Here is a 16,396-nt window from a genome sequence, read left to right as displayed (position 1 = left end):
AAGAGCCAGACACAACGGAGTGACAAAGCACTCCTTTGTCGAAACAAGAAACAGCCTACCTGATGTAAAAGCAAGCTGTGCAGATGTGGGTTCAAGCTCCAGCTCTTCCCCATGCTAACATGTTGTAAGATTCAGGAGAGTGAAGAGAGTGACTGCTCTCACATCTCCAAAGCCCAGCGCAGTGTAGGTGCTCAATAAAAATCAATTTAGCTTCACAATGTAATCAATATAGAAAAAAGGTAAAATAAATTTGAAACAGTGAATTGTCATAGTCATTGTCATAAAACTCAATGGCAACAATGATAAACTTAACATCAGTCTGTGCTTACTTCTTCATTCATTCCATCAGGTATCATGAGCACTTCTTCTGTGCCAGGCACCGCTCTAGCTGCTGGAGGTGAGCAAGATGAGCACAATTTGTGGCCTGATGGAGCTCACCACCCCGGCCGGGAACAGCCTTAAGGCAGTTAAACACAGAAATAAATAAAATCATTCCAGATGGCGATAAGTACCCTGTGGTTCTGCGAAAGTTGACCTTTTTGAGTTTCAACTTCTTCATCTCCAAAGTTAAGATGCTTTTACGCTTCAGGCTTCTAATGAGGATGGCATGGGATGAGGGATGTGGAATTGCCTAAAATTCCATCTTGAGTCAGTTCTTCCCAGTAAAGCACTGGAGCCTGACCATCGTAAACTCCCTGCCATGAACCAGGAGCTCCTAGGCTGTTACTGGCCACCAGCCACGGCCAAGAGCCCCTTTCCCACCACCCTGTGTGAGTCCCTGCTCTGTGGCGCCAGCCTCTGGGAGTCAACCGGAAATTCCTTCGATTATCTGGATGTTTGCTCCGTAGGTGTCACACATCTGTATGATGGACGCCTGGGAAAAGGTCATCAGGAAGCCATCTCTCCCAAGGCTGGGCATCTGGACTCCAGGGATCCTTGGGCATCGGGGACTAATCATGCCGCTGTGCTTTCTGCCATAGCATCTCCCAGGGCCCAGCACAGACCTGGAGCCCAGTTGACTGCTCCATCCACGATTTCTGAGTGGCAGGATAAACACAGGAAGTGTGTGGTCACGGTCATACCAGCCAAACCCTTAACCGAGTCCTGGACCGGAAAAGAACTACAGAACAATAGAAGGAGGGGAAGGAGGAGGAGGGAGGCATCTGGATCCTTTATTTTCAGGCTGCAATTAATCAGACAAAGGGGAAGCGAATAGGCCAGGGGTGGTAGACGCATTTAATGGTAGCCTCCCTCCTTCGCTTGGGACCGCTCCTAAAGGTACAAGGGAAAGAATTGTGGTTACTCCACTTCAGAACTACGTGACCTGGGGCCTCAGTTTCCATGTCTGTGAAATGGGGGATAGTCCTACCTTTTCCCTACCAGTATGAGAAAAAGTGTGAAAATACTTTGGAAATGATGTAATCACAATTTAGATGATGAATTAAATTTAGATTAATACATCACCATGAATTAGATGATAGTGATGACAAAAATAACATCAGCTGATGGTTATTTTTTTTTCATTCATTCAACATAACACGGTGAGAACTTTTTCTGTACGAAGCACTTCTGGGTGCTGGAGGTACAGAAGTGGGCAAGAGGTAGTCCCTAGACAGACAGTCTTAAGGCAACTAAACAAAGAAATAAATCAAATTATTCCAGATGACAGGAAGTACTATGGTGAAAAAGAAACAAGAGATCTGATGGACAGTGAGTGGGGAGGGGGAGGCTACATTAAGTGGGAGGAGGGGTCAGGAAGGGCCTGTCTCAGGAGGTGACACTGGAGCTGAGACCTGGAGGAAGTGGAGGAGCCAGTCGTGCAAACAGAGGTCCCAGAATAGCAAACTCGAAGCCCTGAGGTGGGAACAGTCTCAGATGTGTTAGCGTTGTTGCCACTGTTGATGTTGCGTTGTTCTGGGGAGACAAAGAGGAATGCCTGGCCGGGGAGCATCGTGAGATAAAGATGGAGGAGGTGATGTCAGTCCTCTAGGGCCTTGTAAGTCACAGTGAGGGTTTTGGATTGCTGTACTTTGTACCGGATGGATGCTCACTCTAGCTGCTTTGTGGAGAGTGAGTTGTTGGGCTGGAAATAGGGGGACCAGTGATGGAGTAGACACATGTCTGCTGAGAGAGGGCAGTGCGTGTGAGCCCAGACTGCTGAATGCTTAGATTTCACATCTTTAATCTCCATGGCAACCCTGTGAGCTGCAGGTCCTTACTATGCCCATTGTACAGGTGAGAAAACTGAGGCTTTGGAGATGTTGAATAGCTTGCTTACAGTCATAGAGCCTTAACCCTAGCCCTAACCTTAGCTGATGTAAATGGTGAAGCTGGGATTCCAGCCCAGGCAGTCTGACTCCCGAGCCCATGTGATCCTGGGTCTTAACCATCAAAGGCCCTTTGAGTCCGAGGGCAGAGTGGGAAGGGGGAAGAGCTAAGTCCTTCCTGAGATGCTGCCTCTCCAGATGGGCCCCTTCAGAACAACCCTTCTCTGAGCTGCTCCCTTGAATCAGAGGGAAGCCCCCAGATCTGGGTCTGCCCAGGGTGCCAGTGCAAGTAGGAAGTTATTCCTCCAGGTGCCATGAATTTTTTTTTATTTTTAAAAATACCTTTAACTGAGACATAATGAAGTGCAGTGCACTTGTGAAGGGCGTTAATCGTGCATGCGCAGATAAACGGGGTTTTCATATGAAGACAACCATGGAACCACCACCTGGATCAAGAAAGAGAGCATCTTTCTCACCTACCTGTGTGCGTGCTCAGTCACTTCAGTTGTGCCCGACTCTTTGCGACCCCATGGACTGTAGCCCGCCAGGCTCCTCTGTCCAGGGGATTCTCCAGCCGAGAGTGCTGGAGTGGGTTTCCATGCCTTCCTGTGGGATCTTCCCAACCCAGGGATCGAACTTGTGTCTCATGTCTTCTGCGTTGGCAGGTGGGTTTTTACCACTCACCACCTGGGAAGCCCTCTTGCCTACACCCAGAACAGTTTTGAAGGGTATAGTTTATGCCCCAAGCACAGCACGTCTCTGCCCTGCACCAGGTTTTTCTAAGATCTCCTACCTCCCCAAGGAAGGAAGACTCACTGGAAACTCCAAGTGACTCCCAGAGCCTAGGCTGGGGTCCTTCAGGGCAGAGCAGCACCAAAGCCCTTGTCGACAGACCAAGAAGTGAAGAGGGTGGCTTGGTGAAGGCCCAGGTCTCTAGAATGATGGTGATTTAAAAGTGACTCATGTAAGCATTTCCATGCATATCTCATCTCTCAGCAGTGGGTAAGGCAGGAGGTCTCCAGTCTTATTACAAAGAAGCCTCAGTTTCACCATCTGCAAAATGGGGGGATGGGAAGGGATGAACCTGATGAAGCCGAGTTTCCTGCAAACTCAGCAACCCTAAGATTCTCAGGGTCAGGAGGAAGTGACAAGTCCATGGTCATGAGGAAGTGACAAGTCCACCCAGACAACATTTTCTTCCACCAAACGAAAAACCAACCTCTCAGATTCCTCTCTCACCTCCTCAAAATCTGACACTGGAGAAGTAGCATATGCTTATCGTCCTTTTCCAGGGAGGAGTCTCTTCAGAGGACAATTTGTATTTACAAGTTGCTTTAGTGTCAAAGAGACTGGGGTTTAAATTCTATCTCTATCACTTACTAGCTGAGTGACACTGGGCAAGTCACTTCACCTCTCTGAACCTCAGTTTCCTCATCTGTAGATGGAGATGGAGACGGCCCTTACCACAAAGATCTCTGGAAGGATTCAGTGAAATGATGAGAGGAAAGTGCTTGGTGGGTGCCTGGAGGATTCTAGGTGACCTCGAGGTTAAACCCCAAGTTCAAGCGCTTGGCATCTAGTCTGCTAAATTCCCCGCAGCCTCCACCCACAATTGCTACATTAATATGCCTCTGTTCCTCTTAGGTTAATATATGTATTATTTATAGGGCTTTATTATGTGCTCAGAAGGCTCCCCTGAGAAATATAATTGTGCATTGGGAGGCAAATTTGAATAATATTTACAATTAATTTCCATCAATAAAGCAACACACCAAGGCCTCTGTGCAGCTGAAACGAGCTCTGAGTTGGTTTCCCACTAACCACTCCCCAGAGAAAGCTTGGGTAGCTTTTAACTACCTCTGGAGAAGTCCGCTTCTCTCAGGCTCCACCTCAGCTCCCACAGTCCAGGCAGCAGGACATTTACCTGGATGCGGTAGCAGCCTCCAACTTCCCCTCCCACCCCTCTCTAACTAGTCCTCCCGGGCAGCCCTGGGCATCAGGCATCCTTTTATCCATTTTTGTTGGGGGGCCGCACTACGTGGCATATGAGATTTTAGTTCCAGACCAGGGATGGAACCCATGCCCTGCGTTGGAAGCACCAAGTCTTAACTACCGGTCCCCCAGGGAGGTCCCAAACTTCCTTTTAATAGACAGATCTGAGTCACCCCTTTACATATGGCTTCCCCTCCCCCCCCACCCCATCCCACAGTCTGGCCCTGCCTCTCTCCGTCCCACCTGGCCGATGCTCACTACTCACTTGGCTGCGTCCCTCACCCCCTTTTCAGCCCCCCAAAGTCACCCTGCTCCCTCCCACATCAGTGCCATTTCCTCCACCTGCAGCACCCTCTCCAGCACCTCCCCACTGGGCCAGCGCCTATCCATCCTTCAAATCTCAGGAGTCTCTTCCCCTGGGGCTCAGCAGTAAAGAACCCACCTGCCAGTGCAGGAGACATGGGTTCAATCCCTGGGTTGGAAGATTCCCCTGGTGGAGGAAATGGCAACCCAGGCTCCAGTATTCTTGCCTGAAGAATTCCACAGAGGAGGCTGGCAGGTTATAGTCCATGGGGTCAAAAAGTCAGACATGACTGGGCACACAGGTGCCGCCCCTGGGGAAGTTTCTTGGCCTTGGCCAGGGTCACATCCCTCTATAATATGTGGGTGACCCTTACTAGGATTGCTTTCTGTTTGGGGTATTTTTTTTTAAATTGGCTGGCACTACTGTCCAATGAATGAGCTAAGAGGACAGAGACTGTGAATGTCCTGACCATCCCCACATCCCCGGTGTTGACCACAAGGCCCAGCAAAGAGGGGTATTAGATGGATGTTTGTGGAGCAGGTGAATGGGTGGACTTAACACATAGATGGCTATGGAAATGGATGGGTACCTGAAAGGATGGCTGGATGAACGTGCAGATGAGAGTGTCTGTCCTTGTGTGGGCCAAAGCACGGACTTGCAAGGAGTCCTAGTTTTTAGTCCCCTTTCTGCCGCAGCTGGCTGTGTTGTCTTGGGTAAGTCACTCGCTACCTGTCTTATATCCTTGGTTCCTAGAAAAATTACATGAGCGGAGGGAACTTTCTCAAGATACGGATTTCTTGTGGTCCAAAATTTGGGGAATGGGAGGTTGGGAGCTGCAAGGGTTCTCTTGCCATCTCACAACATAGCCGTGCAACTCCGGACAGCACACTTCTCCTCTCTGAGCCTCAGCTGGCATTCCATGAGGTGGGTGAGGGAGGCAAGGGGCAGGACCCTCTAGCAATGAGAGTTCTCACGCTTGCTTCGGTCTGTTTATTCAAGAGAAACATTGTCTTCAGAGAGGAAGCGAGCAAACCCCCTACTGAATTATTTCGCTGTCAAACGAGCTGCCTCCCGATTCCCCCTCGTCCTGGATAGCAGCCCCAGTAGCAGCTCTCCAGAGCCAGAGCATGTCAGAGAGGAGTGGAGAGGAAGGCCAGGACCAGGAGCTGGGAAACCACTGGCCACACCAGTAACGCACCTCCCTCTGCAGATTTCTCCAGGGCAGCTCTTGCAACCTCAGCTCCCTCCTCTGTGAAACAGGGAGGACTTGGTGGGGATGAGCCTGAACGGCCCTCGAGGCTCTCATGATTGGATTCTCTCTTCTCCCATCCATCCTGGGCTCTGCTCTCCAGGTTGACCCTGGGGTCCAGCTTAAAGCAAACTCCTCCTTTGGCCGGCGCCTGGGTCCGATTCCCCTTCTCAGACCCTCCCTCTTGTTTCTCTTCCTCCTCTCTCCCTGCCCCTCCCTCTCCATCCTCCCAAGGGCTGAAGAAGCTGGGAACTCTCTCGGGCAGCAGGCCCAGTTCCATTTACTACCGTGTGACTCTCATCAAGCGGGGTCCACGGGCCAAACCTCCTTTTCTGCGCCCCCCCACTCGGGTCTGATGGTCCTCTTCTGACAGGGTCGTTTTTGAGGCTTTGATGAGATTCTGGGCCGGATACACAGTAGGTGCTTAATAAATGCCAGATCGCTTTTCTTCATCATTGTTCTCCTTCTCACTTCTCTCCTCCCTCCCTCTCCCCCCGCCCTCAAACAGCATCTTCTCTTTTTATCCCTCTGCCCACAACCCCATGCCCTCTCCACCCCGCCCCACCCCACCCAGGAGGCAGCGCTGCAGGACCCACTGGGGGGTCCTGGCCCCGGAGGGAGGGCTCTTGGGCACACAGCGCCGTTTTAGCTGCCTGTGGAGTAATTCAGGTGAACGTGCTGTGTGAAACTCAGGGTCTTTGAACGTATGACCAGTGGGGACCCTCAGAAGTAGCTGTAGGGACAAGACTGGAAAGGTTGTCATGGCTGCACTTAAGCATTTGATGGTCAGAACAGGAAGACTGGTGGGGCAGCCAGAAAAAGCGAGGCCTGGCTCCTAGGAGGAACACAGCTGGTTTTCATTTTGCTCCTGTTCATCAGCTTTTCCAAAGACAAAATGATTTCCTGGCTCCCCCGGCCTGGGCTGGCCTGCACGCAGCCCAGAAGGAACAAGAAACTGAGCCCCAGCAAACAGTGTGGCCCTCCCCAAGTGGCTGGTGACTGTCTCTGGGGCCTGGAACCCCCCTGACTCCATCTCATGGCCTGGATTCTTCACTGTGAAGTTGGGTGGGTGGGGGGTGGGTGACAGGGGCCTCTGGGCAATATTGAAAGCTCCCTTTGCTCAAGCTAAGTTCAGACTGCTTGCAGCAACTGGAGGCCCCAGTAGGGTCAATTCAGAGCTGCCTTTCACAAGCGCAAGGACCCAACAGAGGGAAGGAACAGTTTGTCTCTAAATGAGGTACGAATCCAAACAGCCCGTGGCCTGGGGAACTTGCCCGGCGCTGCGTAGACGTTACATCTGTTCATTGCATCTTGTTGGAGAAATGGTTTCACAACAAAGAAACTTGGAAGAGAATGGAATATGGACACTCGGAGGCCAAAGGGTCCTCCCTCCAGGCTTCCCTCCCCGCCACCCTCCCTGGAGAGCTGGGTGGGGTGGGGTGGGGCGGTGGGGAGGGGTGTGTGTGGACACAGGAGGTGGGAACCAGGGTGGGTGGGTGTAGATGGGTGCCAAGGGAGCTGGGAGCCAAGCACATTTTCTCTGCCACTTTGGATCATTTTTGAAATCTATTTGCATAGCTGCCTTTAAAGCCTTTAAGATGTTAACATGAATCTGCTGAGAGATACGCGTATATGAATGCTCAAAATGCTAAGCCTCTGCAGCCTTCTTTGAGCCAGACAGACCTAGGTTCAAGTCCAGACTCCTAACAGAGACCAGCTGGGCATCCTTGGGCCAGTTACTTAAACTCTCTGAACCCCAGAAGCCTCCTGCATAAAAGGGAAGTGATAATTGTACCTAACTCGGGGCTGGCTGCCGGGAGGGATGAATGAGATACACACGTAAAGTGCTTAACATAGACGTGCTAAATAAATGTAGGTTACCAGGACAGTGTAGAATATTCTCTGCAGAGGCATTCTCCATGACAGAACAGCTCTGTTCTTTTCTGGAGACTCTGCCCCCTGGCTGGCTGTGTGATGCTGGGTAACTTCCCCACTCTGAGCATCACCTTTGTCGTTTGTAAGTGGGATGCCGGAAAAGACAGTGTGGCTGCCCACAGGAGGAGTCCTGGGCCCAGGGCACCACCACCCCCACCCCACCGCCCGCTGGGCCCGCCCCACCCCCACCGCCCCCCAGGCCCTGCATCTCAGGAGCACAGTCCAATGAGCCAGGCTCCAGAGTCTGCTTCTGGAGGGACTGAGCCCTCAGAGGCATCTTTGCTCCTCCCAGGTTGCTTCCTGCAGCTGATTTTGGGCTAGCCTCCAGCAAGGCTCTGAGGACACTGAGAAAGAAGAGATCCCACCCTCCACCCCCACCCACTATCCACCCCCCTGCCCTAGAGCGTTTTCTTCAGCCTCTGGCATCGACAGCCAGAGGCAGTGGATCAGGAAAGAGGGAGGAATTGCCGTGATGGAGTGAGTAGGGGGCTGCCCACCTCGAACCAGCCCCAGGGGAACAAATGCAAATTGAGGTCAGGGCTTGGGCGAGGGGGTGGCAGCCTGACCCCACCCTCAACACAGCACCATTGCCCTGGAGGGTTCTAGGGTGAGCTGTTTCCTGTCACATGCCCTCTGAAAGGTCTTTTCTTTCTCCATTCCTTCCCCCACAAGACCCAAGTCTTCGCTGTAGCCCTATAGCCCTGTAGCCCTTCTCTTGCCCCCATTGAAAAGCCCCATGCCCTGCTCAGGACGTGTTATCTATCTTTCCAGCTGATCTGAAAGTCAAATGCATGGTCCCAGGAGTTTCTGTGCTCATATGTCACCTTCTCTTCCCAGGTGGCCTGGACAAGGTGTGTGCATTCCAACACGCCCGAGACCTGAAGAATGGCTTAAGAGCAGGATTTCTGGCCAGCTATTAATATAGGGCTCTGTGGCGAGGCGTGATCTACATCACACTGCCTTGGCTCTGACCTCCTCTCCTTACACCAGAAACGGACCTTGCAAACTGTCTGTGTCGGGCCTGGAAAGTGCTCAGGTAGGTAACTGAATCCCTCTGTCTTATGCCCAGCCCAGTTCATGGCAGTGCTTTAGAAAATTCTCCCTTTTTTGCTTTGCGTTGGTCAAGGCAAGTCTCCGAAGATGTACAGAATACTGGTCCAAGCCTAGGCACCGCAGCATGCTGTGCCCACCATGCCCCTGGAGGAAAGGCGTTCCAAACCCTGGATTCCAAGCTCAAAAACACTGCTCAGCCCCACATAAAATACAGTGGGCATCTGTGGGTTGCCCAGGAGGCTCCTTGTGGTGTCCAGAAGGCATAGCCTTGAGTCTCCAAGGTTGAGGGTGTCCACTGTTGGGGGGTGGGGAGGGTTCCTGCCATGGTCTCCAGAAGGTGTAGCTTTGAGCCTCCTCCAAGGTTGGGAGCATCCACTGGGGGGATTTCCGGGCGAGGCTCAGAGCATGCCAGTCTCCCTCTCGTTCACGGATGACATCTTGGTAAAGCTCCTGTGGCTGGGGTAGGAGGAATGCCCTGTGTCCTCACTCAGGGCATTGACCAGACGGGAGAAGAGGGCCACCCTGAACTTCTTGAAGTCCTGACCCATGAAGACGTACAGGATGGGGTTCATGCAGCTGTTGGCGATGGCGATGGCGGTGGCCAGGGGCACGCCCAGGCTGAAGACGGAGGGAGGCACGGAGCCACGACGGAGCTCCAGGAGGTAGAAGGCGTGGTAGGGGCACCAGCAGAGGAAGAAGGTGACGATGATGGTCAGGATGATCTTGAAGGGCTTCTTGGTCTTGGCCAGGCGGCTGCGCTGTAGCTTGTAGACGATGGTGAAGTAGCAGGCGGTGGTGATGAGGCCCGGCACCAGGAAGCCGCAGAGGAAGCGGGTGACGGTCACCACCATGTGCCGGCTGGAGCCCACCGGGTCCACCTGGGGGTGAGCCGGCCACGGCGAAGAGCCGGCGGCCGACAGGCTGAAGTTGTTAAAGCAGGATATCTTCCCGTGCAGGCGGGCCGTGTCCCGGAAGACGAGGGACGGGGAACTCAAGAAAAAAGCCAGGACCCAGATGACCAGGCAGGCCGTGTAAGCGAGCCGGACACTGCGGTGGTTCTGGGACCAGACCGGGAGGAGCACGGAGACGCAGCGGTCGAAGCTGATGACGGTCAGCAGGAAGACGCTGGTGAACATGTTGTGGATGAGCAGGAAGTTGCTGATCTTGCACACGGCCGTCCCGAACACCCAGTGGTAGTCCAGCGCGGCGTAGGCGATGTGGATGGGGAGGAAGATGTTGAACAGGAAGTCGGCCACGGCCAGGTTGAGGAACCAGACGGTGTTCACCGTCCTCTTCATCTTGCAGGTGGTGATGACGATCACCAAGCCGTTGCCCAGGATCCCAAGGAGGCAGATAATGCTGTAGACCACCACCAGGAAGATCCTCACCACTCTGCCTTCCAGGGGAGACAACTCCTCCAGAACCACGATGGGGTCCAAGTCGTCAGGGTAGTCCTCGTAGGAGGCGTTGTAATCCTCGGCCTCCATTCTCTGCCAGGGGAGACAGGGGGCGTGAGGGGAACTTGGATTAGAACTGGCTTTAAAGGGCTTCCCTGGTGGCCCAGTGTTCATGAACCTGCCAGCCGATGCCCGAGACGTGGGCTCGATCCCTGATCGGGGAAGATTACGCGTGCGGAGGAGCACCTGAGCCCATCCACCACAGCCGCTGAGCCGGTGCTCTAGAAGCCGAGAGCTGCCGCTGCCGAGCCTGCAAGCCCCAGTTACTGAAGCCCGGGCGCCCTCGAGCCCGTGAGAAGCCACCACAGTGAGAAGCCTGTGCACCAGACCAGAGAGTAGCTCCCGCTCGCCACAACCAGAGAAGAGCCCACACGGCAGCGAAGACCCAGCACAGCCAAAATAAACAAACTCAGGGAAACAAAGAGCTCCTGGCGTTGGCTGGGGAGGAGTGAGCAACACACAAACAAAAACACTGCACCTTCAAAACACTGGCTGAAGTGTGTGGGCTGACGTGTGCACCGATTTATCTATCACGAGGAACTGTAACCAACAAAATGTATAACTGGATTTAAGAGGTTGGCCACCACCAGCGAGCCCGACAGTGTCCTCCCTGGCTGTGAGCAAGACCAGCTGGGTGGCTTTGCTATTTTATTTATTTGACAAACAGCTCGCAGGCACCTACTATATACCGGGTACTATTCTAAAGGGTGGATGTATGCAAAGTCCTTTCATCCTCATAACAACTCAATGAAGTGGTTACACACCCCACTTTACAGATGAGGAAATTGAGGCACAGAGAACTTAAGTTATGTGCCCAAGAGCACAAAGCTGGGAAGGGGGAGTCCCTGAGTCAGGGCAGCTGCGGACGCTTACCTTCTGGGCCACTGTGTTTTTGCTGCCTCTCTGGGACTCTCTCTTTTTCCTTTATAGTCTAGTGGGAGACAAACACTCATCCAAAAAACAAACAAACAACCCTCCAATCGTGGAAAAATCGCAGTGAAGCTAGGCGCAATGAAGGAGAGGTGCACGGTGCTTTGAACCTGACTCTGACCAGATTCCCAAAACCCAGGGGACAGCTGCGCCACAGAACCTCTGCCTCGTCCTGGCCTCCCACTGCTGCCCTTTGGAGAGAGGATTTCAGACCACAAGGGCCCCTCACCGTTTCACTGTTACATCCACAGCTCTCCAGTGGTGGTCCCTGGCCAGTCAGCCCCCAAACACAGCTGGAAATACCTGCAGGGCAGAACAAGGCGCAGCAATCGGCTCTCGATCTAAGAACCAGGGGTCCGGGTGGACTCAGTGCCAGACACAGAACGTACCAGTTACTCCCGCTTTACAGAGGAGGAAGCAGAGGCTCAGAGACACTGCGAGGCGGGCCCAGGGTTACCCAGCTGGCAAGTGGTAGAGTCTCATGAACTCAGATCAACAGCTAAACCCTTCATCCCAACCCCCATCTCCCCCGACCCACCCCCACCACCGCAGCACATCTGGTCAGCCTGCTGTGTGACCTTCCCCTAACCCTTACCTTTACCTTGGAAGTAATAGCGTTATCACTACTGGCATTTGTTGGGGAGGCGCGAACAACAAACAAACAAAAAAAAAAACACTGCTCCCCTAAAACGCTAGGTGAAGTGTTTGGGTTAATGTGTGCACCGATTTGTCTATCACAAGGAACTATAACCAACAAAACCTTTAACTAGACGTAGACATCAGAGCCAACCCAAACCAGGGCAGAAACTGCAAACAGCAGAATCAATGGGCTTGAGGCCTCTGACCTGCAACTCTGAGCTTTCTTGTGGCCGCATCAGAAAGGGTAATGTGATCCGTGGTAGAATTTCCTGTATGGAGATGGAGGAAGCAGCTTAGGGAGTATTGTTGTTCCCTAACCCTGGATTCTCCTGGGCATGTCTCACTGGGCAGGGGCTTTGCTGAAAGGCACGTGACAGAGGCAGTGGGTAGCATCACTGTCCAGGGCCAATACAGCATCCCAGGGGAGATTTCCCACTGGTAGCTGCTTGCGGGGGCCTTGAGGGCAAGGGAAACAGAAATGGGGTGGACAGCTCCGTGGGAAGATCAAGAACGTGATGACAGTCTGGGCTCTCGGGATTCAAAGTGAAGGCTTGGAGAGCTCAGAGAGGCGGTACTGGGACTCTGAATTCCTCAGGCAAGCAGCGGGAACCCAAGAGAGTTTTCACTCAGGATCCTTGGAAGTCAGGCTCTGGAGTCAGATTTCCCAGCTGTGTGGCCTTGGGCAAGTTGCTTCACCTCTCTGAACCTCGATTTTCTTACCTGGAAGCTACTGATATCCTTGTAAGGCTGTTGCAGAGCACAGTGGCATATAAGGAGCCCTAACTACCTGCCTCTTGAGAAATCTGTATGCAGGTCAGGAAGCAACAGTTAGAACAACAGACTGACTCCAAATAGGAAAAGGAGTCCATCAAGGCTGTATATTGTCACCCTGCTTATTTAACTTACATGCAGAGTACATCATGAGAAACGCTGGGCTGGAAGAAACACAAGCTGGAATCAAGATTGCTGGGAGAAATATCAATAACCTCAGATAAGCAGATGACACCACCCTTATGGCAGAAAGTGAAGAGGAACCAAAAAGCCTCTTGATGAAAGTGAAAGAGGAGAGCGAAAAAGTTGGCTTAAAGCTCCACATTCAGAAAACGAAGATCATGGCATCTGGTCCCATCACTTCATGGGAAATAGATGAGGAAACAGTGGAAAGAGTGGCTGACTTTATTTTTGGGGGCTCCAAAATCACTGCAGATGGTGATTGCAGCCATGAAATTAAAAGACGTTTACTCCTTGGAAGGAAAGTTATGACCAACCTAGACAGCATATTAAAAAGCAGAGATATTACTTTGCCAACAAAGGTCCGTCTAGTCAAGGCTCTGGTTTTTCCAATGGTCATGTATGGATGTGAGAGTTGGACTGTGAAGAAAGTTGCTGCTGCTGCTGCTGCTGCTGCTGCTGCTGCTGCTGCTGCTGCTAAGTTGCTTCAGTCGTGTCCGACTCTGCAACCCCATAGACGGCAGCCCACCAGGCTCCCCCGTCACTGGGCTTCTCCAGGCAAGAACACCAGAATGGGTTGCCATCCCCTTCTCCAATGCATGAAAGTGAAAAGTGAAGTCACTCAGTCATGTCTGACTCTTAGCTACCCCATGAACTGCAGCCCACCAGACTCCTCCATCCATGGGATTTTCCAGGCAAGAGTACTGGAAGGGGGTGCTGAGTGCTGAAGAATTGATGCTTTTGAACTGTGGTGTTGGAGAAGACTCTTGAGAGTCCCTTGGACTGCAAGGAGATCCAACCAGACCATCCTAAAGGAGATCAGTCCTGGGTGTTCATGGGAAGGATTGATGCTGAAGCTGAAACTCCAATACTTTGGCCACCTCATGCGAAGAGTTGACTCATTGGAAAAGACTCTGATGCTGGGAGGGATTGGGGGCAGGAGGAGAAGGGGATGACAGAGGATGAGATGGCTGGATGGCATCACTGACTCGATGGACATGAGTTTGGGTAAACTCTGGGAGTTGGTGATGGACAGGGAGGCCTGGCGTGCTGCGATTCATGGGGTCGCAAAGAGTCAGACACAACTGGACTGAACTGAACCCACTCCAATATCCTTGCCTGGAGAATCCCATGGACAGAGCAGCCTGGAGGGCTGTAGTCCATGGGGTGACAAAGAGCTGGACACGACTGAAGGGACTGAGCAGGCACACGCACCCTCACACCCAGGCTGCTCTGACTCAGCCTGCTCTTCACCGCCTTGCTTTCCAGGAAGTGAGCACTCCTTCCTGTGTCTGTTCGCACCCTTGCTGATGCCCCAGGGACCCCAGCTCCACCCTCCCAGGACACCTCCTCTTTGCTGACCTTTCTTGGCCCCTCGAGGAACTTATGTTCCCAGTTTTCAGGATGATCTGAGGTCTATGGCACAGCTGGGAATCGTTTGCCAAGCTGACGTTGTCTATCACAGTCCAGGTGGGCAGGTGAGTCTGGCCAGACTATCCCTTTTTCTGCCCTAGGCTCCCCAGGAGCCCAGGGGACAGACAAGCTGTCCTGGCTCCGCTCCCAGATTCCTCCTGTCATCTCCAACTTGTGCCCTTTTGGGACCACGGAGGAGGTGGTGGCATGGCGGGGAGACTCCCTATGTCACCCGACCAAGTCGCCTCCCATCTCTGAGCCTCAGTTGTGCCATCTGCAAAATGGGACTGATAGAAACCCCTGCCCTACCGACTTCTCAGGACCACTGGGAGGATGAGTTAAGGCCCTCCAGCTTGTCCCAGGCTCGGCGAGGATGACGGGGAAAGACCCAGGCAAATCGAGGTCAAGGTCCTGGGAGGTCTGAGAGCTCTGTTTTGTGAAGAGACAAAGCGTCCTGAAGTGAAGCAACTAAAACCTTCTCTTTTTTTGGCTGCACCGCAACTTACAGGATCTTAGTTCCCTAATCAGGGATCAAACCTGGGCCCTTGGTATTAGGAGCACAGAGTCCTAACCACTGGACCATGAGGGAATCCCCTAAAACCTTGTTGACCAACATATTTGCTACGTGGCACCTGCCAAAAATCAAAATCACTCTCTCTAATTTCCTCTACAACTTCAGACTCAGCCCTGAAACCCCCCCACCCTCATGGAGTTCCCATCCCAAGACCACCAGTATGAGGCCTTGCACCAAGGTCACAGAAGTGGAGCCCAGAACCAAGGTCACCTCTGAAACTGATCGAGCCCCCTTTGTAACCATTGCCAGAAGCCCCCCTGACCATCACCAGCAGATTTCCTAACCCCATATTAGGCAAAAATGCCCACCCCTGTACTCACCCTAGAGCACCCTGAGCAATCACCTAATGCCACCTTTCCAGCAGGAATTTCCTTTGTCTTGAGGCTATAAAAATTGGCTACTAACCCACCAAAAGCGTCAGCTCTCGCTTGAGCTGGCCCGCTGTTCTCACGGTCAGCTCCCCCTGCTCCGTCAGGAGGTCAGCCCGCTGTGCTCGCAGCACCCACGGTCTCTCTGCTCTTTGTTCTTAATAAACTCACTCCCTGATGAAATGCTCTATGTCTGGAAATTCTTTTCCAGACTGCCACGACAACCCCCACCCCCTGGAGTAGGTTAAATCTTCCCTTAAAAAAAAAAAAAAAGATACATCCACCAGAACCTGTGAATGTGACTTTATTTGGAAAAAGGATCTTTGCCGATATAATTGACGTAAGGATCCCAAGATGAGATCACCTTGGGAGAAGCTGGCCTCTAACCCCAAAGACAAGTGTCCCCGTGAGAGGAGATGACAGAAGGAGATTTGACAGGGGAACAGAGAAGCCATGTGAAAAGGGAGGCAGAGACTGGAGGGATGTGGCCAGGAGCCGAGGGATGCCCAGAGCCCCAGAACTGGGGGACCCAGAAGGGAGCCTCCCCAGAGCCTTCCGAGGAAGCCCAGCTTGCGACAGCTCACTGCAGACTTCTGGCCTCCGGAGGCACTACTGAGTGTGCATTTTAGTCGTTTACAGCCACGCAGTCTGCAGTAATCTGTTACAGCAGCGCAGCATACTAACACCCCCCCGGTAAGGCTCCCAGGGCACCCGGCTCCCTACTCCGGGGCCCATGGTGTTCATAGGATTATTACTGGCTTTTACACACAGCATGTTGAAAAGCAGAGCTATCAGTTTGCTGACAAAGCTCCGACAAAGCCGTGGTTTTCCCAGTAGTCAAGAATGGATGTGAGAGCTGGACCATAAAGAAAGCTGAGCGCCAAAGAATTGATGCTTTCGAACTGTGGTGTTGGAGAAGACTCTTGAGAGTCCTTTGGACTGGGAGGAGATCCAACCAGTCCATCCTAAAGGAAATCAACCCTGAATATTCATGGGAAGGACTGATGCTGAAGCTGAAGCTCCAATACTTTGGCCACTTGATGTCATGAGCCAACTCATTGGAAAAGACCCTGATGCTGGGAAAGACTGGGGGCAAGGGGAAAAGGGCGTGACAGAGGATGAGATGCTTGAAGGGCCTCACTGACTCAATGGATGTGTTTTTGAGCTAACTCCAAGAGATAAGGACAGGGAAGCCTGGCATGCTGCAGTCCATGGGGTCGCAAACAGTCGGACACGACTCAGCAACTGAACAAAAAACAACACG

The 16,396-nt window shown here is 52.5% G+C and overlaps 1 protein-coding gene across 2 annotated transcripts in view; it reads right to left on the bottom strand.

The window, feature by feature from the left end:
• Positions 1-5,539: 5,539 nt before the first annotated feature.
• CMKLR1 (chemerin chemokine-like receptor 1) overlaps positions 5,540-16,396 on the bottom strand; it is a 44,605-nt gene continuing 33,748 nt past the window's right edge. Inside the window, exons 2-3 of one of the 2 annotated variants that reach the window (XM_069558012.1) lie at positions 11,417-11,490; positions 5,540-10,290 (exon numbers count right to left, since the gene is read on the bottom strand). In XM_069558012.1, coding sequence (XP_069414113.1) covers positions 9,199-10,287 — 1,089 coding nt within the window. In that variant the 5' untranslated portion in view covers positions 10,288-10,290; positions 11,417-11,490 and the 3' untranslated portion in view covers positions 5,540-9,198. The remainder of the gene's footprint in view (positions 10,291-11,416; positions 11,491-16,396) is intronic. The other variant, XM_069558011.1, reaches the window with a different exon arrangement.

Source organism: Ovis canadensis, chromosome 17 (genome assembly GCF_042477335.2).
Source record: "Ovis canadensis isolate MfBH-ARS-UI-01 breed Bighorn chromosome 17, ARS-UI_OviCan_v2, whole genome shotgun sequence".
Classification (NCBI taxonomy): domain Eukaryota; kingdom Metazoa; phylum Chordata; class Mammalia; order Artiodactyla; family Bovidae; genus Ovis; species Ovis canadensis.
This window is presented reverse-complemented; position numbering and strand designations above follow the sequence as displayed.